We start from the raw sequence: 24,212 nt of genomic DNA, 5'->3' as shown, positions 1-24,212 counted from the left end.
TGCTAGGTTGCACCTGGAATAGTGTAGTTCGACAACTGATGACTGATCCACGAAGTGACGACTTTTGGACAGGATGTGCAATTATCACGAAGTGACGACTTTTGGTCAGGATGTGCAATGATCACGACTTTTGGACAGGATGTGAAATGATCACGACTTTTGGACAGGATGTGCAATGATCACGAAGTGACGACTTTCGGACAGGATGTGCAATGATCACGAAGTGACGACTTTCGGACAGGATGTGCAATGATCACGAAGTGACAACTTTTGGACAGGATGTGCAATGATCACGACTTTTGGACAGCATAAGCAATGATCACGAAGTGACGACTTTCGGACAGGATGTACAATGATCACGACTTTTGGACAGCATAAGCAATGATCACGAAGTGACGACTTTTGGACAGGATGTGCAATGATCACGACTTTTGGACAGGATGTGCAATTATCACGAAGTGACGACTTTTGGACAGTCTGTGCAATGATCACGACTTTTGGACAGGATGTGCAATGATCACGAAGTGACGACTTTTGGACAGGATGTACAATGATCACGAAGTGACGACTTTTGGACAGGATGTGCAATGATCACGACTTTTGGACAGGATGTACAATGATCACGAAGTGACGACTTTTGGACAGGATGTGCAACGAAAGTCTTTTTATCTGAAAATTTCAGATTTGTTTTTCATTTACTTTAACACACATAAGAAATAGAGATTATAACCAAACGGTAGAATGTCTTTGGCTCTCACCTGTTACACCCAATGACAGCAGATATAGGAGCTACATCATCTGCTATGATTGTACTGCCACATTAAGGATCCATACAGCATGGACTATCACGATATCTTGTTATATCTGCAACGCTGATTTCAGCAAAATTACTCGAAACAAAATGTTTCGATAATGGAGACTTTTCAGAAGGAAAAACTACTCTGAAATTCCAAAAGAAGTTTTTAGTAAGAGAAGCTGCTTAAAGACACCAAAGTATCTCCCAGCCTCTGTATCTCAGATGTACCCAAAACTGACTTGTCATCAACCGAGACACTTGGATTGTTTATTAATATCTTTTATCACACTAGGATCAGAAAACTTTGCAGTGGACATTTTTGAACAAGTGAATTTACGACAATCCTGGATCAGTTTTTATGTGGTGTACGTACCACAAATCAAAACCGTATGCTTTTTGCATCATCAGTGCAATAGATGGATTCTCCCGACCCATTGTATGGTAAAAGTTGGAGACAGAAAACGGTCAGGCAGAAGTGATGTAGATATTTCCATAAGGGGACATGATGAAACATTTGTATCGAGCTGTTTTAAATGGAAGTTTGGTGGTAATTTCCAAGCAGACATTTTCCTTAATTCTGGATTTTTTTTCAATTAATGAAAAATGAGATGAATCAAAGGCAGAGGGTTATGCTTCAAAAACCAAGGAGTTGGATCAATCATAGTAAAATTGATCTTCCTCAGATATATTTTACCAATATTTCCAAAGATGTGTATCACACTTTTGTACTTGTTGGTGTTAACTTTGTCAAATGGATTATCTAGCTTTTGTATCAAGCGTTAACTTTTCCTACTGGTTAACCAAGCTTTTGTACCAGGAAAATGTCCATTTTCATTATCATTTCATTTCAGAAGTGGTTTACTAAGCTTTGCCTAAAGCAAGGTCAGCTGAACTGTGGTGTAGAGCTTTGTTCGTCTGCTAGAACAAGCTTTTTCCTAAAAAATCTAAAAAAAACCCCAGAAACACCACAACAATATATATGTACATATATTGATACTGTTTTCCACATGTATCTCAATACATTTAGTTCAATAATAGGCTTTAATCACATATTTTTGTAACATCAAGCATCTCAGTACAAACAACACTACAAAAAAAATGTCATTTCTTTTTACTGACTTTTTTTTTGTCTTTCGCCTCAAACTGTTCTAAAATCTCCTCGATGATATCCTCACGTGCTGCCTCCTGCAGCTTTCTGTTGAGAAAGTCCATATCTTCTCCACCTTTAAAGAATACCTCAATGTTAAACATGTTCTCATGTAATCTGTGGTCCGTAATGCGATCCTGGTTGAAGTTATAGGTACGAATCTTATCCGACCTATCAGCTGATCCTACTTGTAGTTGTCTTTGGGCCTTATACTCCAATACCTGAGCCTTCAGATAACGTGCGTAGACCCTGAAATATTGCGAAAAGCATACACTCAAGTCTAGGATACATTGACAGTAAATATACCATTTAGCAAACACAAGCACCAAATTATCAGGTAAACAGGTCAAACATGACTGACTAAGTTAACGATAACTACTAGGTAACTTTGATCTGAGATTATGATAACTAAGTTCTGAGTTAAGAAAACCGAGTTGTAATTTAATAATAATGTAGACTCATTTGTCCCAGTTTAAAACATTTTCCAAGATGTTGTTATAAGTGAACTGCAATTTAATTTCTTTAGAATAAATATAAACTCACTTTGTCTTGATTTAGTGTGATTTCTGACTCCATCTTTATCTAATAACCACTCTGATTGACCTAAGTGAATATAAACTCACTTTGTCTTGATTTAGTGTGATTTCTGACTCTATCTAATAACCACTCTGATTGACCTAAGTGAATATAAGCTCACTTTGCCCTGAGTTGCTCCATGGCAATAACTTTGTTACGTATCTGTGATCTCTCTCGCTGACAGTACACTACAATTCCTGAATAACAGAAAAGATAAGGAATATATACACCAATGATAACACATACATGTAGATTTAACTTGTTACAGCTACAGGCTGGTGTAACAATGTGTAACTATAACAGCCAATATACCTGTAGATAGGAGAAACATGATGTAGGTGTACCGGTCTATCAAAATTCATATCCAACATTACCAGGTGTAATACAGTATGTTACAGCGACACTACCTGTAGACAGGTGTAATACAGTTTATTACAGCGACACTACCTGTAGACAGGTGTAATACAGTATGTTACAGCTTCACTACCTGTAGCCAGGTGTAATACAGTATGTTATAGCGACACTACATGTAGACAGGTGTAATACAGTATGTTATAGCGACACTACCTGCAGACAGGTGTAATACAGTATATCACAGCTACACTACCTGTAGACAGGTGTAATACAGTATGTGACAGCTACACTACCTATTGACAGGTGTAATACAGTATATTACAGCTACACTACCTGTACACAGGTGTAATACAGTATGTTACAGCTACACTACCTGTAGACAGGTGAAATACAGTATGTGACAGCTACACTACCTATTGACAGGTGTAATACAGTATATTACAGCTACACTACCTGAACACAGGTGTAATACAGTATGTTACAGCTACACTACCTGTAGACAGGTGTAATACAGTATATTACAGCTACACTACCTGTAGACAGGTGTAATATAGTATATAACAGCTACACTACCTATAGATAGGTGTAATACAGTAAGTTACAGCTACACTACCTGTAGACAGGTGTAATACAGTATGTTATAGCGACACTACCTGTAGACAGGTGTAATACAGTATGTTACAGCTTCACTACCTGTAGACAGCTGTAATATAGTATGATATAGCGACACTACCTGTAGACAGGTGTAATACAGTATGTTATAGCGACACTACCTGTAGACAGGTGTAATACAGTATATGACAGCTACACTACCTGTAGACAGGTGTAATACAGTATATGACCGCTACACTACCTATAGAGAGGTGTAATACAGTATGTTACAACTACACTACCTGTAGACAGGTGTAATACAGTATATTACAGCTACACTACCTGTACACAGGTGTAATACAGTATGTTACAGCGACACTACCTGTAGCCAGGTGTAATACAGTATGTTACAGCTTCACTACCTGTAGCCAGGTGTAATACAGTATGTTATAGCGACACTACCTGTAGACAAGTGTAATACAGTATGTTACAGCTTCACTACCTGTAGCCAGGTGTAATACAGTATGTTATAGCGACACTACATGTAGACATGTGCAATACAGTATGTTACAGCTACACTACCTGTAGACATGTGTAATACAGTATATGACAGCTACACTACCTGTAGACAGGTGTAATATAGTATGTTACAGCTACACTACCTGTAGACAGGTGTAATACAGTATATTACAGATATACTACCTGTACACAGGTGTAATACAGTATATTACAGACATAATATTGGTAGACAGGTGTTATACAGCATATTACAGATAAACTATCGGTAGACAGGTGAAACATATTACCTGTAGGTAGGTGAGTCAGTCTGACAGCACTCTCTGTTTTATTGACATGTTGTCCTCCTTTACCTGTGGCTGTTGTTGTCTCTAGTTTGATCTCCTTTGGGTCTATTACCATATCAATCTGAAAAGGCATTGTTACTATCAATAAAAATTTTCTGTATAAAATAAGAATACATAAATTCATCTAATAATGATATCAAAATGTCGGAGATTTTTACCAACTCTGAAAAGATAATTTTTGAGAATCTTGTTGTGTTAAGACAATAACATTTCTGTAGATTGTGATACTACATCTGCATCTGTATATGCTGTGGTAAGATAATAATACTGTACCTGTATATGTTATGGCAAGACAACTGCACCTCTTTATGCTGTGGTAGGACTCCTTAACCTCTATAGGTTGTGGTAGGACTACTGTACCTCTATAGGCTGTGATAGGATTACTGTACCTCTATAAGTTGTGGTAGGACTACTGTACTTCTATAGGCTGTGGTAGGATTACTGTACCTCTATAGGCTGTGGTAGGATTACTGTACCTCTATAGGTTGTGGTAGGATTACTGTACCTCTATAGGTTGTGGTAGGACTACTGTACCTCTATAGGCTGTGGTAGGATTACTGTATCTCTATAGGTTGTGACATGACTACTGTACCTCTAAAGGTTGTGGTAGGTCTACAGTACCTCTATAGGTTGTGGTAGGATTACTGTACCTCTATAGGTTGTGGTAGGACTACTGTACCTCTATAGGTTGTGGTAGGATTACTGTACCTCTATAGGCTGTGATAGGATTACTGTACCTCTATAAGTTGTGGTAGGATTACTGTACCTCTATAGGTTGTGGTAGGATTACTGTACCTCTATAGGCTGTGATAGGATTACTGTACCTCTATAGGTTGTGGTAGGACTACTGTACCTCTATAGGTTGTGGTAGGATTGCTGTACCTCTATAGGTTGTGGTAGGATTACTGTACCTCTATAGGCTGTGATAGGATTACTGTATTTCTATAGGCTGTGGTAGGATTAATGTACCTCTATTGGCTGTGATAGGATTACTGTACCTCTATAGGTTGTGGTAGGACTACTGTACCTCTATAGGTTGTGGTAGGATTACTGTACCTCTATATGTTGTGGTAGGTCTACAGTACCTCTATACTGTAGATTCTGTTAAGACTACTCTACCTCTGTGTGTGGTAGGGTTACTGTACCTCTACAGGTTGTGATAAGTCTAAAGTACCTCTATACTGTAGATTCTGTTAAAACTACTCTACCTCTGTAGGCTGTGGTAGGACTGCTACTGTTGCTGTACTGGTGTGAACCCTTCCTTGTTGCTCAGTAGCAGGCACCCTTTGGACACGATGAACACCAGACTCAAACTTGAAGAACTTATACACATCCTCTCCTTTGATAGAAGCTGAAGCTTTCCTGATACCACCTGTGTCACAGTACATGTAGATTAGTATAAAACCACCGTTATCAGTGTAATAACACTCATTACATTAACTTTTGTTATGACAACATGTGCTAACTTAGCAGTAAAATGAAAAATTCACACACACATATCATAAATCTCCTAAGAATGAAATTTTGTGTAAGATCTTCTATATTGATCACTCTCTGGTGAAGAGAGTTAATGAATATCTAATATCTGTACCATTTCTTTCCAATTTCTCATTCAATTTGTAAATTTTCTTTACACTTATTTGACATGTGGCCTGTGGGTAACGATCAATTAGACACAAGAACAATGCACTGCACACTGTCTGTGTGCATACTCAAGATATCTCAACATGTGAAAAGGTTTGATTCTTGCAAGATAATATTAGATCTAAAATAACTAGTCAACAAGTATTTATAGAATATGAGAAGATATATCAGCGATATAAATAAATATTAATAGAGCAAAATTGAAAGGGAGATAACTGTAACAAAACACAGGGACAAACAGGCCAGATATGAAATTCAGTACCCAACATGGTAGATATGAAATTCTGGCCTTAAGTTATCAGATACAAAATGTTCTAGTATTATATATAAAAGATATTAAGATCTGGCCTCATACATAACATATAAGGTATATAAGCATATATGTTCTGGTCTCTAAATCAAGGTATAGTTATTAATGTGGATTTCCAATGGAATGTTTCATGAAGATTTAAATGCCCCAGGATTTGCTACATGGGCCAAGAATATCACTTAACAACTGGTTTTCAGTTGAAATGTAAATGCAAAAGTGTTATGAACTTTCATATCAAAATGAGAACTAGGGCTATTGGAAATAAAGACTAAGGAAATTAGAAAAATAAGTAACAAAGTTTGGACTGCCAACATATTTGCTGACTGTTAGAAAGTTACATGTACACACATTTTTAGTAAATCATCAAGAGTACCACAGAACCTCCCCCCCCCCCCAATAGATCACTAATACCTACCTGTGGCTGTGTCATCATCATAATCATCTTGTGTAAATTCCCAGTTCTTGTACTTGGCCACTCCTTGGTACATTTCAAAGAGTTCAGCAGCAAACAGCATAGCCTCTTGTCCACCAATCCCTTGGTACACCTCCAGTATTATGTCATTTTTATCTGTACTTTCCTTTGGTATGATGCAGCTTAATATCTATCAAATTAAATATGTATTCAATTATCATTATTTCAGTGACTTGCTCCGAACCCAATAGCAAATTAGGAATTACAGTTGCTATCAGTACATATATGGAAATTTCTCTTAAGTTGTTTTTCCTCTCAAAAACTGATCAATATAGATTTTAAATGTTTGTTAAATGATTCAACTTTTTTCAGGCATTATAGTATGTAAATGAAAGAAAATACTTGGACAAAACACAAAAGCAGAGAATTCTCCGAACCTCTTGTTTCACTTCTTCAATCTGCGTTCTGTAATCTCTTTTTTCCTGCTCTGCCATGTAACGTATCTCTTCATCCTCTGGCCCTAGGCCTAAAACATTTTGATACATATTTGTGTTAGCAAGGTTTTGATAGCATCCTAGGATTTCGATGATTTAGTATCAACAGGGTGACTAGAAAAAGATAAATTATATTACATGTGATTAGTGGAATAAGTGGATCTGTCCTCACAAATTTTGATGATAAGATTTCACAACTGTTTTTGTCAATTTCTATCTCAGGTAAGACTTAATGGAAGTGTGTACAATATCTTAACTTGTGAGGAAAACTAGAGTATCCGAGAAGACTTGTTTGACTAAACAAATGTGTTTAAATTGAACTCCAAGAGTCATGACAAAACAATATGTCAAGTGGATCCCTATCAGGAAGACTGCTGTTGTATTCATCTTCCTTCTATATCTTATTTGCCCTTTGTTAATTTCCTTTACATCAATAATGAACCAAGTTTTGTCTCTGTTAAAAAAGAGAATCTTATAAATCACTCTCCTTTACAGAGATGTTGTTGTTCAATCAAAAGCAACAACACTTTTCTTATTTTATAAGATAATAACAAAATAATTTTTTAAAATCACTGAAATTGTTCTTACATGGTAATTTCAATTTTTAGTAATTAACAGATGTTTTCAGAGCCATCAAAAGTTGGACAAAGTTTTTTTAAGAATTTTTTTTTTCATATCAGTTAAACAGCAGTAAAATAAGTTTCACAACTTTAAAGTACATAACAATGATGTTTAATTACCAGAGATCAGTGTTGTCAGAGTGTTGTAATCTTTCAATTTCTGTAGGAAGTCTTCTCGTAGTTCCATGATAGGGTGTAGATTCTGCATACGTCTCTTTTCACTTTTTTCCATATGTGATTTATTTTGTAGATCAAGAAATTCATCATTCAGCTTATCAAGGTATTTTTCTAAAAGTTCTAATGATACACGGGTAGTTACTGATGAATGATCACGGGTGCTGATGACTTCAGTTGTCTTTACTGTATTAAGACAATTTAATAAATTCTTTTGAACCTTAAAAATGCCGGATACACAAGAACTTGATATTTTGCCACAGCTCTGTGATGAGAAAGTCCTCTTATGTAAATTTGGCCAAATATCAGATGGTGTCTTTTTCACAACCAAATGACTGACCAAATAGTGTGTCTTTGATAATGATCTGTGAAAATAATTTTCTTTGTGTTGATGTGCTTTTAGACATTTATGAAATCCTCTTTGTTGAAATAAAGCTAGGCAGTATGGTGTAGTCAATTTCCTTGTGTGTCTCCAGCTTTCAACAAATGCTTTCTTCAAATTATGAGATGATGACATCTTCACATATGAATTTACACAATCACAGGAACATTCTAAAAAGTGAAGGAAACAGTCAATTAGAATTTTTTAAAATCTAAGTGTTCTTCACTTAAGATATATCTCCATGCAAACCTGTAATGTTTAATACACTGAGTGCAATCAATTGCAAAGTTAAAATTGAGTATTCTAATCACACATTTCTCAGAAACAGTTAAACCTGTTTGTTATAGCTAATCAAGGGAGCAGAGATATATGGTCATTAAAGGTATGTGTCTTTGATATTATTCAATAATTATGTGCTGTAATATATTAAGACACAAAACCAGAGGGATTTTACAGACAAGTATTTGTATTAGACACTGAAAGCTGTCCTGTACGATATGTTTAACTGTAACTCTAAAATATATGTAAAGAAAGACTGAAATGAACTAATTTTACTTCATATTAAAATATTTTTTCATTCCATGAATTTTATTGAATGACAAAGGCAAATGGATTAGTAAACAGACACATCCATCCTTTATAACTCCTCAAATATGGTCAAATAGAGACATTTGACAAAATGTCCATTTTAACATAATACAATTTGATTCATATGACATTCTACGTATTATATCTATTGTGGCACATTGCAATACAAACGAGGAACTTGACTGCCGTAACATGTTGGATTGTTTGCTAGGTTCACCTCTTATATAGCCAATGTCATCTTGAGGCGATTCTCCTTGAAGGTCCGCTGCATGTTATACAAATCCGTGTGGGTAAACTTTATAATGTTTTGTTGTTAATATAACATCATTTCTCATATCTATATAACCATATTTCAATAGTAAAGCTGATCATGCCAAATAGCCAATGGCCGACCGGGTAGTTGTGCCGAGAGATTTCTACTGTAGTTGCCCCCTCGAACAAATATAATTGGCAGGCGACGGAAAGTCCAAAGTAATATTGGTATCAATAATCATTATATAGGTGAAAATAACACTTACCGTTAACTCCACTTGTGCAATGTCACCGTTTACCAAGCTGCATGTTCCAAGGGCGCAGACATCTTGGTTTTGTCCAAATTTAAAAATTTTATGCGGAAAGAAGTATTAACAAAATACGTTATTGATACAAACCAGATGTAAAGCATTGAGCGTTATTGCAAAAAGCATCAACATTAAATGTAATGCTATGATAATATCTTCAATATTTATCATTGTATGAAAAAGAATACTACACGTGTTTTATGCATTCGATATTTTCAGGAAAACAAATTTGCAAAATATATTTACCACCGCTACACAAACTTTCATCAGAAAGAATGGCCACCAAAAGAAAGCCAGAGAGCCAAGAGTCTTTCAGAGTCCCGATCGAGGAGAGCGATGAACTTGTCATTACGCCATTGTAAATATCATTTAAGTTAACACCGAAGTGATCAGATATGTTGGTTGAGTATATACATGTAATGATGTCAGTGTCTCCCAAAATGAGAACCTGATATCGGCAGATGTAGAGATTTGAATTATATTTGATAGAAGATATGTGGTAAAGTTGACGCATTTTTAAAAATTATTTTATTAATCCCAATTGATAGATAGATATTTACAACTACCATTTACAACAAGTTCTTGACAACTTCATGTAATATTATTCATAATTGTGTTGTTTGAATAAGACACATCAATGATCAACCTTTGTTGAAGTGGCCTTCAAAGTCATGAAGTGTCAACATTTTTCACTAATGTCTGGTATCTATATAATTTAAATAGAAAACTCAATTGATGTCTGTTCTAATGGTTCATTTTTTTTGGATATGTTCTGTTTATGAAGTGAATTAAGTATTGGGATAATTTAATGGTACATAGCATGTTTCTTACATGTACATATAAATAAATGGTGACATAAAAAATTGTTTTAAATGTCAATGTGATTCACTGTTTTTGATAACAATGTCTCTGCCATGACTGACGATGACAGGTCATGTGGTGCACCATAATATACTCGCCTGACGCCTTTTAAAAATCAACAGTACTGTGACTGATTTTGAAGTATCTGCATTTGTCTAACATCTTTCTCAATATATTGACACATTATTATATCCTTTGACTGTTCAAAATATAAACTGTAAACATAATGATCCTCTCCTTAATTAACAATTTGAAGATTTTATAGCATGTTTTTTAATATGCTTTAATGTTGCAGGGGTGCAGGGCAAGAGGTTGGACGATCATGTCACCTTTTGGAGTTTAAAGGAAAGAAAATTATGGTAATGTCAAAGTTGACCTTTTCATTTCATTCTCTTCCGACTTTTTGTTTCGGGGATGAATTTTGTTGTTCTTGGATGCAGAATTGTTTTTGTCTTTATTGTTAATCAGTAGTCATAATTGTTTTAACTTGCATTGGTGTAATAATATGTTTTTTTTAAACTTGTATTTGTGTTTATATTTATCAGTGGTATTTAACGGTGAATCAAAACCATTTTTTTTTTTCAAAAATTTTATGTTTCTAGTTACATAGATTGTTCTAAGAATTGTGTGAGTTTCACATGAAGAGCATAAGTTCATGAAAGACCGAATATCTGTGTCCCAAAAATTAGTGATTGGTCATCAAAGATCAATGTTTTTGGAGACGCATGGTAATTCATGGATGACATTACACACACAAGAACCCAGGACACAAAAACAAAAGAACCATCCTTTGAACATCATGTAACCCTGGTAAAACACTAGTCGCAATATGCCACTTGGCTTGGAAGAATTTTTCTTTAGCTTGATTGGTTCAGCGTCTGACTAGTAAACCACGGGTCCTAGGTTCGATTCCTAGCGGAGGCAATGAAATATAGAATGAACTCTGTTACATTGGTGCCCATGTAGGGACCCTTGTATAGTACTTTTCCATGCCCCACCAGCATTGCTGTAACCCTTGGAAACTCCAGGACAAGTTATTTCTTGGAAGGGGAGTATGTAACCCTGGTAAAAATACTAGCCGCAATATACCACTCGGCTAGGGAGAAGTTCTCTTTAGCTCGATTTGTTGCGTGTCAGACTAGTAAGCCAGGGGTCCTGGGTTCGATTCCTAGCGGAGGCATTGAAATAAATAATGACCCCTGTTTTTCATTTTCAAGTCTTTTATGAATCTGATTAATAAGAAATTAACAGGTCTCGCTGGAAAGCACAAGTCCATGTCCCAAATATCTTGAGCCCAAAAAAGGCTAGTTTCTACCGAAACATACTGTCATATTAATAATACACATGACCATGATATCTTGTCTCTGATTATCAGCTGGACTGTGGAATACACCCCGGCCTGAATGGCATGGCTTCCCTACCTTTTCTGGATCTTGTGGATGTAGAGGAGATTGATCTACTGTTGATGAGTCAGTAAGTGATCAAGCAGAAATAATGGGATAAAATTATCACAAAAATCAGTTGTATCAGAACGTTTAATCATTATACTGTGTTTATCTATTTAAGCAGCATGCTGATATTCACCAAGGGAAATAACCCATTGTCTTATTGATTGACTTGATGGAACATACAGCACTGCATATGAATCATTGCTCCATTTCAAATGGTTAGAATAATGCTAACATTGTATGTTTTTAATGTACACTGTATTTGGAAATGTTTTTTTTTTTTTTAGCTTTCATCTGGATCATTGTGGTGCATTACCTTTCTTTCTGGAGAAAACAGAATTCAAAGGCAGATGTTTTATGACACATGCTACCAAAGCTATATTTCGATGGTTGTTGTCAGATTATGTAAAAGTCAGGTAAGTTCACTTTAGATGGGATGTTTATATCAGCGATAACACTGACATCTCACCATCAAAAGTTTGTGTATGTTTAGGCCAAGTATCTTGTGTTGTATTAACTGTATGTATACAAATCCTTTTGGTATTCTTTTGAATATGTGCTGGTAATGTAGGACTCTACCACTGCTTTATAAATTCTCAGACATGGTTCAGATTTAGTGAAGAAATTTTACAGACTTTCCTTCTGTATTGCATGTGTTATGACACCCCTAGTAGAAATTTGATTTTGTATTTCAGTAATATTGCCACAGATGACATGTTATATACAGAAAAAGATATAGAAAACAGTATGGATAAGATAGAAACCATCAATTTTCACCAGGTAAGGCTGCTGGCAATTTATCTGTCATATATACATTTACATATTTCATTGTTTATAACATATCAGGTCCAGTTTTTATATTTTTAACCTGCATATATATGATCCCACCATCATCAGATGGTGGGCCGTTTGAATCACTTTGTGTCAGTGGTCTAGCATCTGTCTGTCCTTACTCAGTTCTTGTAATTGCTATTTCTTGAAAAGTGCTGGATGACTGATTTTCAAATTTTATGTGTATATCCCCCATTGTTAAATAATTTCTCGGGTAACAAGCTGGAGTATCATTAGATAGAAGTTTGTTTAGAATACTATAGTATTAGTGGTGGCCATTTAAAAAGAATTTTTACATTCTCAACAGTAGAAAAAATAGATCCTGCAGAAACCATAAAAAAAACTGTACATGGCTAAAACTCAGTATTTTCTTTTCCAGGAAGTGGAAATCAACGGAATCAAATTTTGGTGCTATACTGCAGGACATGTATTAGGTGCAGCTATGTTTATGATAGAAATTGCTGGTGTAAAGGTGAGTTATGCCTCAAATTAGACAGATTATATGCATTTCACTTAATTTAAAGAAATGGCAAAATAGATCAGTATTTGTTAACAGAAATAAATTTTCTCTTTTTTCTCTAAAATCATAAATTGCTGACTTAAAGCTTGATAACATTAGTACCTGATCAAATGTTTATATAATTTACCACAGAAGTATTTAAACCAACATTAGGAGTCATGACAAGACAATCAGAAACATGGTTTCAATTGTATATGTTCAGTACTTTTTGACATTCCTTATCAACTGATAAATACTGATGAAAAACTCAGCTCAATATCTCTTGCATTGAGTCCAAATCAGGCTTGATTTAACTGTTTTATTTCAGATATTATATACTGGAGACTTTTCCCGACAAGAAGACAGACATTTAATGGCAGCTGAAATCCCAAATGTTCATCCTGATGTAGTCATAATTGTAAGTTCATTGGGAGGACATATTCTAAATTAATGTAAACTGGATCATAAATGTATGTCTAGTTTGATATAGGTTGTTAATGCTAACCTGTCATAAAGGGTTATTCAAGGTATGGATAAATATAGTGCATTTCTGATAAAACAATCTGGGAAGACATGTTCCTGATCAATGCCATTTTTTGCCAAATTTGTTGATAAGTTTTGGTGATATTTATAGGAATCCACATATGGTACACATATTCATGAAAAAAGGGAAGACAGGGAGGCAAGATTTACTGGACTAGTCCATGATATAGTGAGCAGGGGAGGCAGATGTCTCATTCCCGTGTTTGCATTAGGTCGAGCCCAAGAGTTGCTGCTAATTCTAGGTAAGCATATACAGAAGCACTGCCATCTCGCCGAGTGTTTACTAGATGTGGGTTTGAGGAAATTGTTTATTTTCTAAGTATTCTTTTTGACAAGCCATTGTCATTTGGTTGAGCTATTTAATTTTAGAACTATAACAATATTGATTCCAACTTTAAAAGTCTTGAATTTAAGTAAAATCTAAATTATAATACAGAAGTGGTGCCTGAAAAAAATGATTTTGTAGTTGTTTGTCGTGCATAATTTTATGGAAATGACTTTGTGTTTTAGATGAGTATTGGAGTAATCACCCTGAGTTACACGACATTCCTATCTACTATGCTTCATCTCTCGCAAAAAAGTGTATGAGCGTTTATCAGACATACATCAATGCTATGAATGAAAAGATTCGCAGACAGATCACCATCAGCAACCCGTTTGTCTTCAAACACATATCTAATCTCAAGGTAGGATACATCGCAGCCACCATACTTCTCATGTAAAGATTTAACAAATTGTCATCACTCACATTCAGCATCACTAATATACTTACTAGGGTGTTCATGCTTTCGCCCACACCAAGTAAGATATAATAATTCTTCATGGCGGTACCAGATTTATATACTTTTACTGAGGATCTTTTGAATTAATACTTCCAAGCATTGACAAAACTACTTGAATATCTTTGTATATTTGAAATACAAAGTGTACACAATAAAGCGAGAATATTTCACAATAGCAATACCAAACAGCGACCTTGTACTTTCACCAAAGTATATAAATCTGTGCAGTCTTAAATTGTGTAACTATAAGAATCACAAACATCATGATAAACTCATTTTCAACATTAAAATTTACTTGTCATTTTTTATCACTTATAAAGTTTACCCTCAAAAGCATGTCTTAAAAGTTTCTTTGATAGTAAAACTAAGCTCCAAATATAAACTGGAAGTTGATGTTACATTGTTTGTAAAAAGAATCTAGTATCAATACAGCATCTGTCAACAAGATGATGGAAGTAACAGCACATAATTAGCAGTATTCCTATACATCATTATTTTTATATGTGTCTGTCAATTGTGAATAAAATAATTGTGCTCTTCAAATTTATCATATGCATGCATGAAATCAAAACTCAGTTTTCTAACTATTTCAAGGGAGGACAATACAGATTTACATATTGGCTGATAGCTGATCTAGAGGCAGTGTTATATTCATAACTTTCAAAAGCTCCAGATCATAACATAACCCATGATATAATTACTTAATAATGAAATACCAGATTCACATGCTTATACTGTCTATATTGAAATTTCCTCCCTTATAATTATGATTCAAAATGACTGAAATATTTGATTGTGTGAAAAACAAAATATCTAAAAATGTGTCCACCTACATTTTCTTTGTCTTATGTGGTCTGATTTGTAATGAAAGTGATTGGTTATTGGTAAATTATCTCCCATTGTAGAGCATGGAGCACTTCGAGGATATTGGCCCCTCTGTTGTACTGGCCAGTCCTGGTATGATGCAAAGTGGTCTGTCTCGTGAACTGTTTGAGAATTGGTGTACAGACAAACGAAATGGCTGTATAATTGCTGGGTACTGTGTGGAAGGCACACTGGCCAAGGTAAGCACTGGTATACATTACAGATTAACGGACAGACATTGCAGGGGAAAAGACAGACATAAGAAATATACAGATTCTTTATGCTCAAATACTGATACTGATTCTAGTGAGAGTGTTGGTTTGTATACTAGGGTACAAGTTAACAAGTTAAGTTATGTAGTTTGTCAGCGATATTTCCTTCCTGAATTTCTCTTGAATTATTTTGTCACTTTGGGTATATAGTGCTCTTTAAGTTAGGGCAGTCTGTATGTTTCAGCTGTAAAAGAAGGAGAGAAATCATTGCTAATAATCAACTTACATTAAATAACTAGCAATTTGTACAGGATAAAACATGGGATTTCAATAATGATAGTTTAATCTTGGATAACTATTCAGATAGTTCTGTCTTAGAGAAAAATAATGAAGATGTGTTGATCATGTTTGGTCTGATTTCAGCATATACTTTCCGAGCCAGATGAAATTGTGACGATGGCTGGACAGAAGTTACCAATGAAATGTTCAGTGGATTATATATCATTCTCAGCACATACTGACTATCAACAGACCAGCGAGTTTCTACGGGCACTTAAACCCCCACATGTGGTGAGTTGTACAATACAAGCACTTAAACCCCCACATGTGGTGAGTTGTACAATACAAGCACTTAAACCCCCACATGTGGTGAGTTATACAATACAAGCACTTAAACCCCCACATGTGGTGAGTTGTACAATACAAGCACTTAAACCCCCACATGTGGTGAGTTGTACAATACAAGCACTTAAACCCCCACATGTGGTGAGTTGTACAATACAAGCACTAAAACCCCCACATGTGGTGAGTTATACAATACAAGCACTTAAACCCCCACATGTGGTGAGTTGTACAATACCAGCACTTAAACCCCTACATGTGGTGAGTTGTACAATACAAGCACTTAAACCTCCACATGTGGTGAGTTGTACAATACAAGCACTTAAACCCCCACATGTGGTGAGTTGTACAATACAAGCACTTAAACCCCCACATGTGGTGAGTTGTACAATACAAGCACTTAAACCCCCACATGTGGTGAGTTTTACAATACAAGCACTTAAACCCCCACATGTGGTGAGTTGTACAGTAAAAGCACTAAAACCCCCACATGTGGTGAGTTATACAATACAAGCACTTAAACCTCCACATATGGTGAGTTGTACAGTAAAAGCACTAAAACCCCCACATGTGGTGAGTTATACAATACAAGCACTAAAACCTCCACATGTGGTGAGTTGTACAGAACAAACTCTTAAAACTCCATATGTGGTGAGTTGTACAGTAAAAGCACTTAAACCTCCATATATGGTGAGTTGTACAGTAAAAGCACTTAAACCTCCACATATGGTGAGTTGTACAGTGCAAGCACTAAAACCTCCACATGTGGTGAGTTGTACCATGCAAGCACTAAAACCCCCACATGTGGTGAGTTGTACAATACAAGCACTTAAACCTCCACATATGGTGAGTTGTACAGTGCAAGCACTAAAACCCCTGCATGTGGTGAGTTGTACCATGCAAGCACTTAAACCCCCACATGTGGTGAGTTGTACAATACAAGCACTTAAACCCCCACATGTGGTGAGTTGTACAGTAAAAGCACTTAAACCCCCACATGTGGTGAGTTGTACAATACAAGCACTTAAACCCCCACATGTGGTGAGTTGTACAGTAAGTATTAAGACCTCCACATGTGGTGAGTTGTACAGTACAAGTACTAAATCCCAGCATGGACTGAATATTCTGAACTAACATTGTGAAATCCTAGTATATTGAACCTCATTTCTGGTTGTCACTGCAGTAATGGTTGTTTTTTTTATCAGATTAATATTATATTTCGCTGCTAAAATGCTGTAAATATAGATATTTCATTGTGTTTACAGGTACTTGTACATGGCGAGCAAAATGAGATGTCCCGTTTGAAGGCAGCACTGATCCGGGAGTACGAGGATGACACAGAGTACCAGATGTTGGTCCACAATCCTCGTAACACTGTCCCTGTTACTCTCCACTTCAGGGGAGAAAAGATGGCCAAGGTATTCATCCAGTGTCTTGTGCTCTCATCATTTGTAGTCTTTTTATTAAGGTCTAATTTTGTCATCTAGAAAGATCTTAAGTCCTGACAGCCATTTGTTGTATCAGATTTCCTTATTTTCAATAATTTTGTCTACATGAAAATCCCAAATTAAAAGAAAGCATTGATAATAAAGTGAAAATGTTTTAAACATAGGTTGAAGTCCCCACTACCATTAAAACATCTTTCTTGTAATTATGATGATACTGATTTCTGTTAATTTGCACAGGTTGTTGGAAAGTTGGCTGCAGAAAAACCTATCCAAGACCAAAAAGTGACAGGGATTTTGGTGAAACGGAATTTCAACTATCACATAATGCACCCAAGTGATTTGTCAAGTGAGTATAATCTAATAAAAACCTGAACAGACAGTAAACACTCATCTAGATAAAGTCTACTCTATCTTAAATAAATAAGTAGTGATGTGTATTCTCAATCACTTTCTTTCACTTACTTGTGGAAATTCATACATGCTGATACTTTTGTTATATCAACCCTAACTAAAAATGACACTAACTTGGTGATAAACTCCAGCAAACACAAATTTATTATGCCTTCCATTTTTAATGAGGAACATATACGTGTCTACCATGTCTGTCAGTCCAGTGTCATCACATCCCATTTTAAATTGATCTGATCTACCTACAGGCTATACAGACCTAGCCATGGCCACAGTGACACAGAGGTTGAGTATCGCCTACACTGGTACCATCAATCTGCTGCGCTACTACCTCAATCAGTTGTCTGGCGATGTAGAGCAGTACATGTCAAATGACAAACCTGCCCTTAAGATTTTCAAGGCTGTTACTGTGCTGGTGGAACCCAAGATGGCTGTCGTGGAGGTATTATACACCAAGCAACTGACCACTGATATTATATTAATAATCAATTGATAGAGATAGTTTGACATAATTTAATAAGCAACATTTTTATTTTGTCATATTTTTTCTCAAAGTCCTACTTCTGGTAAGCATAAATATATAAGTTGTTTCTACCTATAAATTTGTAAAATTTTACTAAATTAAAATAAAAATTACAATTTATAAACTCCATAACAGATGACAGTTAATTGAATGACAATTTGTTGTAGTGGGTTGCTAACCCAGTGACAGACATGTATGCTGATGCTGTGGTTACTGTTGTACTGCGAGCCGAGACGGACCCAATGCCACATAAATGTGAGTAACATGAGTGAGAGAATGACTTTTGTAAGGACTTAGTGCAAATAATAAGTGTAAAGAAACAATGATAAATTTTCTGTGTGTGCTTTCAATCATTATATACCACATAGTCTTAAAGGCTATCTATTTCAGAAATAGTTGTATTGGTTGGAGTGAGGGGAAAAGATGATTTAAGATATTAAGGATAAGGAGTAATTCCTTGGATATGAAGGTTTCCTTTGGTCCCTTGTCCAATTTTGACACTAAATCAGGATTTTACAATCACTAACACAAAGGTATTTTATAGATTATTGATTTTTGTGGAAAATTAGTAGCACATCCTAAAAGATTTTCATGAGATTGTTGGAAAATTTAGTAATAGAAATTCATCTGTCTGTCCATGTGATACTTTCAAGAATCCTATTATAAGTTTAGTATTGAGGAATTTATCTGTCTGTCCATGTGATACTTTCAAGAATCCTATTATAAGTTTAGTATTGAGGAATTTGTCTGTCTGTCCATCTAACACTTTCAGGAATTCTGTTTTAAGTTTAGTATTGAGGAATTTGTCTGTCTGTCCATCTAACACTTTCAGGAATTCTGTTATAAGTTTAGTATTGAGGAATTTGTCTGTCTGTCCATGTGACACTTTCAGGAATTCTGTTATAAGTTTAGTATTGAGGAATTTGTCTTTCTGTCCATCTAACACTTTCAGGAATTCTGTTATAGGTTTAGTATTGAGGAATTTGTCTGTCTGTCCATCTAACACTTTCAGGACATCTGTTATAAGTTTAGTATTGAGGAATTTGTCTGTCTGTCCATCTAACACTTTCAGGAATTCTGTTATAAGTTTAGTATTGAGGAATTTATCTGTCTGTCCATCTAACACTTTCAGGAATTCTGTTATAAGTTTAGTATTGAGGAATTTGTCTGTCTGTCCATCTAACCCTTTCAGGAATTCTGTTATAAGTTTAGTATTGAGGAATTTGTCTGTCTGTCCATCTAACACTTTCAGGAATTCTGTTTTAAGTTTAGTATTGAGGAATTTTTTCTGTCTGTCCATCTGACACTTTCAGGAATTCTGATATAGGTTTAGTATTGAGGAATTTAGCTGTCTGTCCATGTGACACTTTCAGTTATAAGTTTAGTATTGAGGAATTTGTCTGTCTGTCCATCTAACACTTTCAGGAATTCTGTTATAAGTTTAGTATTGAGGAATTTTTTCTGTCTTTCCATCTGACACTTTCAGGAATTCTGATATAGGTTTAGTATTGAGGAATTTAGCTGTCTGTCCATGTGACACTTTCAGGAATTCTGTTATAAGTTTAGTATTGAGGAATTTGTCTGTCTGTCCATCTAACACTTTCAGGAATTCTGTTATAAGTTTAGTATTGAGGAATTTTTTCTGTCTTTCCATCTGACACTTTCAGGAATTCTGATATAGGTTTAGTATTGAGGAATTTAGCTGTCTGTCCATGTGACACTTTCAGGAATTCTGTTATAAGTTTAGTATTGAGGAATTTGTCTGTCTGTCCATCTGACACTTTCAGGAATTCTGTTATAAGTTTGGTATTGAGGAATTTTTTCTGTCTTTCCATCTGACACTTTCAGGAATCTTGATACAGGTTTAGTATTGAAGCATTGGTCTATTGTCCATTAGAGACCCACAGGGTTAAAGAGTCAAAGGTTGCATTTTACGACTGATGCAAATTATCAAACTATATTGCTTACCGTATATGATGGGAAGGGGGACATTCATGTGTTACAGATGTTTTCTAGACTTGAATAGTTTGTTAATATGATTTGTATAGGTAGCATTTTCAATCAGTTGTACCATTCACAGATGTACCACCTGCTGTGAAAGTGGACCGTGGACACATCACAGAGTGTTTGATCGAGATGTTCACAGATATGTTTGGAACTGATAGTGTTGGAAAGTTCATAAAGGGAGACAAGATGACAATCACCATCGATGATAACACAGCCGTCATTAATATAGACACATTAGTAAGTAGACACATTAAACATGATATTTCTGCAATTTGATATCAATATTTTTTCAATTGGATAATGAATCTGTTTTTACATACTAGCTCTCTTGAAATGTTAATATCGTAGAATTTAAAGTAACAGTGTCAATATGATTTACTGTTGTCTTAGCTGTAAGAAAAATCCTCAATCACTTGACTTTTCTCAAAATTAATAGATACGATATTAACTATGTAACCTAAAACCTGTCTGGTGTGGACACCAGTGTAAACCTGACATTTAAGCAGACCCCATGGTGTTGACATCTGTAGATTTATCTAATAAAAAAAAAAAAATCTCATTTCACTTCATTTTTATCCATGTTATGTAGAATGTAGAAGTCTGCCAGGACCCCTAATCACTTCAACAGTTAATGAAATGTACACTTTTTTGGTATTGGATAGCAGATTTACTGTCGATTAATGACTTACCTCTTTGCTCTTCATATTGTGTTTAAAAATATTAAAAATATGAAAGGTTAATTCTTGGCTGAAATAACGATAAATCTCATTTTAGCACTACAGTTATATTTCTATATATTAGATTTATCTGATTGGTTAAAAGTTTGTGACTATGCTAATTATAAAAGATAATTGGAATGATGATTTCCAGATCTTCATGTACAACAGACACATGTTTTAACTAGACTGACCTGAGAATTGAAAGAACAGGTGTGTTCCGATTGGCCCTATTATTTACTGGGATGTGATGTTTTAAGTTTTGTTTTCGTATTTATATACACTGAAATTTGGTTTACACTTAATGCATTGTGTAAGGATGATTATTGTCCGTTTTACACACATTAATTCATGGATTTAGGACTTACAATTAAAATCAACAAAAAATAAAACTCCTCTCCAAAATTAGTACAATGAATACAGAATAAGATTATATTCTTTTGTTGACAAAAACTCCCCTCAAAATTGATGATTTATTACAAAATAAAGTAATGTGCCTTTTTGTCTTTTATAGGCAAAAGAAAAAATTCCCTAAAAAATAATGATTTTACAGAATAAGATAATGTACTTTTGTCTTTTGTAGGATGTGAAATGCGAGGATGAAACTCTACATCAAGTCATACAAACAAGTGTATCCAAATTAATGTTGGCCATCTCTCCTATCCGACAGCCAGCTCACTGACATCTACAATACAGAAACTGTACACAGTAGAACCGCTGTAGTGTGGACTAATTAAAGTTGCACAGAACTGTTTTACCGGAAAAAAATGGAAAATTCATTTTTCCATATTGAAGAATCTCCAACATAAAACTGTTTAAAAATGAAGGGGTGAGATGGGTGGCATCTCCATAGTGACTATACTGGTTGGCATCTCTACAGAGACTTTACTGAAGACAGTTGGGTGGCATCTCTACAGTGACTATACTGAAGACAGTTGGGTGGCATCTCTACAGTGACTTTACTGAAGACAGATGGTTGGCATCTCTACAGTGACTATACTGAAGACAGATGGGTGGCATCTCTACAGTAACTATACTGAAGACAGATGGGTGGCATCTCTACAGTGACTTTACTGAAGACAGATAGTTGGCATCTCTACAGTGACTTTACTGAAGACAGATGGTTGACATCTTTAGAGTGACTTTACTGAAGACAGTTGGGTGGCATCTCCACAGTGTCTATACTAAAGACAGATGGTTGGCATCTCTACAGTGTCTATACTGAAGACAGATGGTTGGCATCCCTACAGCATCTATACTGAAGACAGATGGGTGGCATCTCTACAGTGTTTATACTGAAGACAGATGTTGGCATCTCTACAGTGACTATACTGAAGACAGATGGTTGGCATCTCTACAGTAACTATACTGAAGACAGATGGTTGGCATCTCTACAGTGACTATACTGAAGACAGATGGTTGGCACCTCTACAGTGACTAAACTGAAGACAGATGGTTGGCATCTCTATAGTGACTCTACTGAAGACAGATGGTTGGCATCTCTACAGTGACTTTACTGCATAATTTAAGATCTGAGTGCTGAAGATAAATAATTGTTGCTGTATTATATTATGATACTAGTGCAATGTTTTATTCTGTTCTGTTGTAATGAGAGTGAAAGGTTTTGTGTCTGAGAAAGTCATGAACGTAAGTGTAACATTTAAATCAGTTTGATGTTCTTTTGTTGTCTTTAAATTGGCATGTTCACTTCACATGGTGAATGTATCTTCAGTAATGTGCATTTTACATTACACAAGATGATAGTCGCTCATTCTGATCAAGTTTTTTGTTTCTTTTCTTTTTTTCTCATTTTTTCAAAAGAAGTCATCTTTATAATGTATAAGAATTGAGAATAATTGAACTGACATAATTTCTGTTTATGGTAATCTAAAAAGAGTTACGATGTAACTAAGCTGATCATTAGTCAATACAGATAGGTAATCAGGATAGGGAAAACTTGGTATCTCTAACAATGAAAGGATAGGACAGATTTGTATATCCTGGATAGTGTCATCCTCACAGTGTGTGATAATCAAGTAGAATTTTATTTGGTTCCCAACTCTAATAGGATTTGATGGTAGCTTACACAACTTTGTTTTATACAAATACTTATACCTAAATGTAATTAAAAATTTTTTCAAAATTCTTTAATTTGTTAACTCATTCAGACAGTATTAGGATGATGTATAACTTTTTTTACAAGGTAATAAGTTTCATTTTAAGACAAATAAGAGAAATATTTGAAGATTAATTATTTCTTTTGTGTATGTAAATGAAATAGGAATAACATAAAAGATACCCTTAAATCTTCAATAACACCAATATTAACCTTTGCCCCTTCCCCATCTAACTTTTTGTTTGTCTCGGACACTAAAGATGGAAGATTTTCAAAGATTAAGCCAGGTGTACCCAAAAATTGTGAAGTCTTACAATTGTTATCCAAATCTTGTTGGTATGAATATTTCACTACTGCATTTATAGGTCAATATGAATTCCCACAAACCAATAGTAAACATTGATCTGTTTCACATTGGTCGGCCGTGTCTTAATTACAGCATTATATCATTACATGTGAATAACAAAAAGTGCTGCTAGCTTTGTTGAAAACATTGAACTTCTATAGATAATGATATGAGCATTGTCATCACATCATCTACATCATTGTTGTTATCATCTATCAATCATACAGAAGAAATGTTGTTATTAAAATATTGCTTCAGTCTAAATTGAATTTTATCTGTTTTGTTTTTACAGAAGCACCTGTCAAAGTGAAAACATTGTATCAAAGTAAATATAGATATGGAAATGAAATTATAATTGTCTAAGTAAAAAGTCACTGAGAGAATATAACTTCAGTCATTATTCCAGTTTTAAAGAAATTTTGAAAATATCAAACCGCAATAACTCTTCTAAAAATTAACAAAATTCCATGTCAAAG

The 24,212-nt window shown here is 35.0% G+C and overlaps 2 protein-coding genes across 2 annotated transcripts; one reads left to right on the top strand and one right to left on the bottom strand.

Moving 5' to 3' along the window:
• Window positions 1–1,839: 1,839 nt before the first annotated feature.
• Window positions 1,840–9,486, bottom strand: LOC132565714 (peptide chain release factor 1-like, mitochondrial). Its single transcript, XM_060230416.1, has 8 exons — window positions 9,470–9,486; window positions 7,928–8,533; window positions 7,131–7,219; window positions 6,697–6,883; window positions 5,536–5,699; window positions 4,271–4,388; window positions 2,641–2,716; window positions 1,840–2,192 (listed from the first exon to the last, which is right to left on the bottom strand). The coding sequence occupies exons 2-8, from the start codon at window positions 8,496–8,498 to the stop codon at window positions 1,898–1,900; spliced, it is 1,500 nt and encodes a 499-aa protein (XP_060086399.1). The 5' UTR covers window positions 8,499–8,533; window positions 9,470–9,486; the 3' UTR covers window positions 1,840–1,897.
• A 300-nt stretch (window positions 9,487–9,786) lies between these two features.
• Window positions 9,787–24,000, top strand: LOC132565650 (cleavage and polyadenylation specificity factor subunit 3-like). Its single transcript, XM_060230342.1, has 17 exons — window positions 9,787–9,869; window positions 10,668–10,731; window positions 11,748–11,845; window positions 12,108–12,236; window positions 12,516–12,600; window positions 13,031–13,123; window positions 13,479–13,568; window positions 13,785–13,935; window positions 14,204–14,379; window positions 15,381–15,539; window positions 15,975–16,121; window positions 17,438–17,590; window positions 17,858–17,966; window positions 18,277–18,470; window positions 18,719–18,806; window positions 20,632–20,795; window positions 21,858–24,000. The coding sequence occupies exons 1-17, from the start codon at window positions 9,787–9,789 to the stop codon at window positions 21,954–21,956; spliced, it is 2,082 nt and encodes a 693-aa protein (XP_060086325.1). The 3' UTR covers window positions 21,957–24,000.
• Window positions 24,001–24,212: the final 212 nt, after the last annotated feature.

This window comes from Ylistrum balloti, unplaced genomic scaffold, assembly GCF_031769215.1.
Source record: "Ylistrum balloti isolate Yb309-2 unplaced genomic scaffold, AGI_CSIRO_Ybal_v1 Utg369730, whole genome shotgun sequence".
NCBI classification, from domain to species: domain Eukaryota; kingdom Metazoa; phylum Mollusca; class Bivalvia; order Pectinida; family Pectinidae; genus Ylistrum; species Ylistrum balloti.
This window is presented reverse-complemented; position numbering and strand designations above follow the sequence as displayed.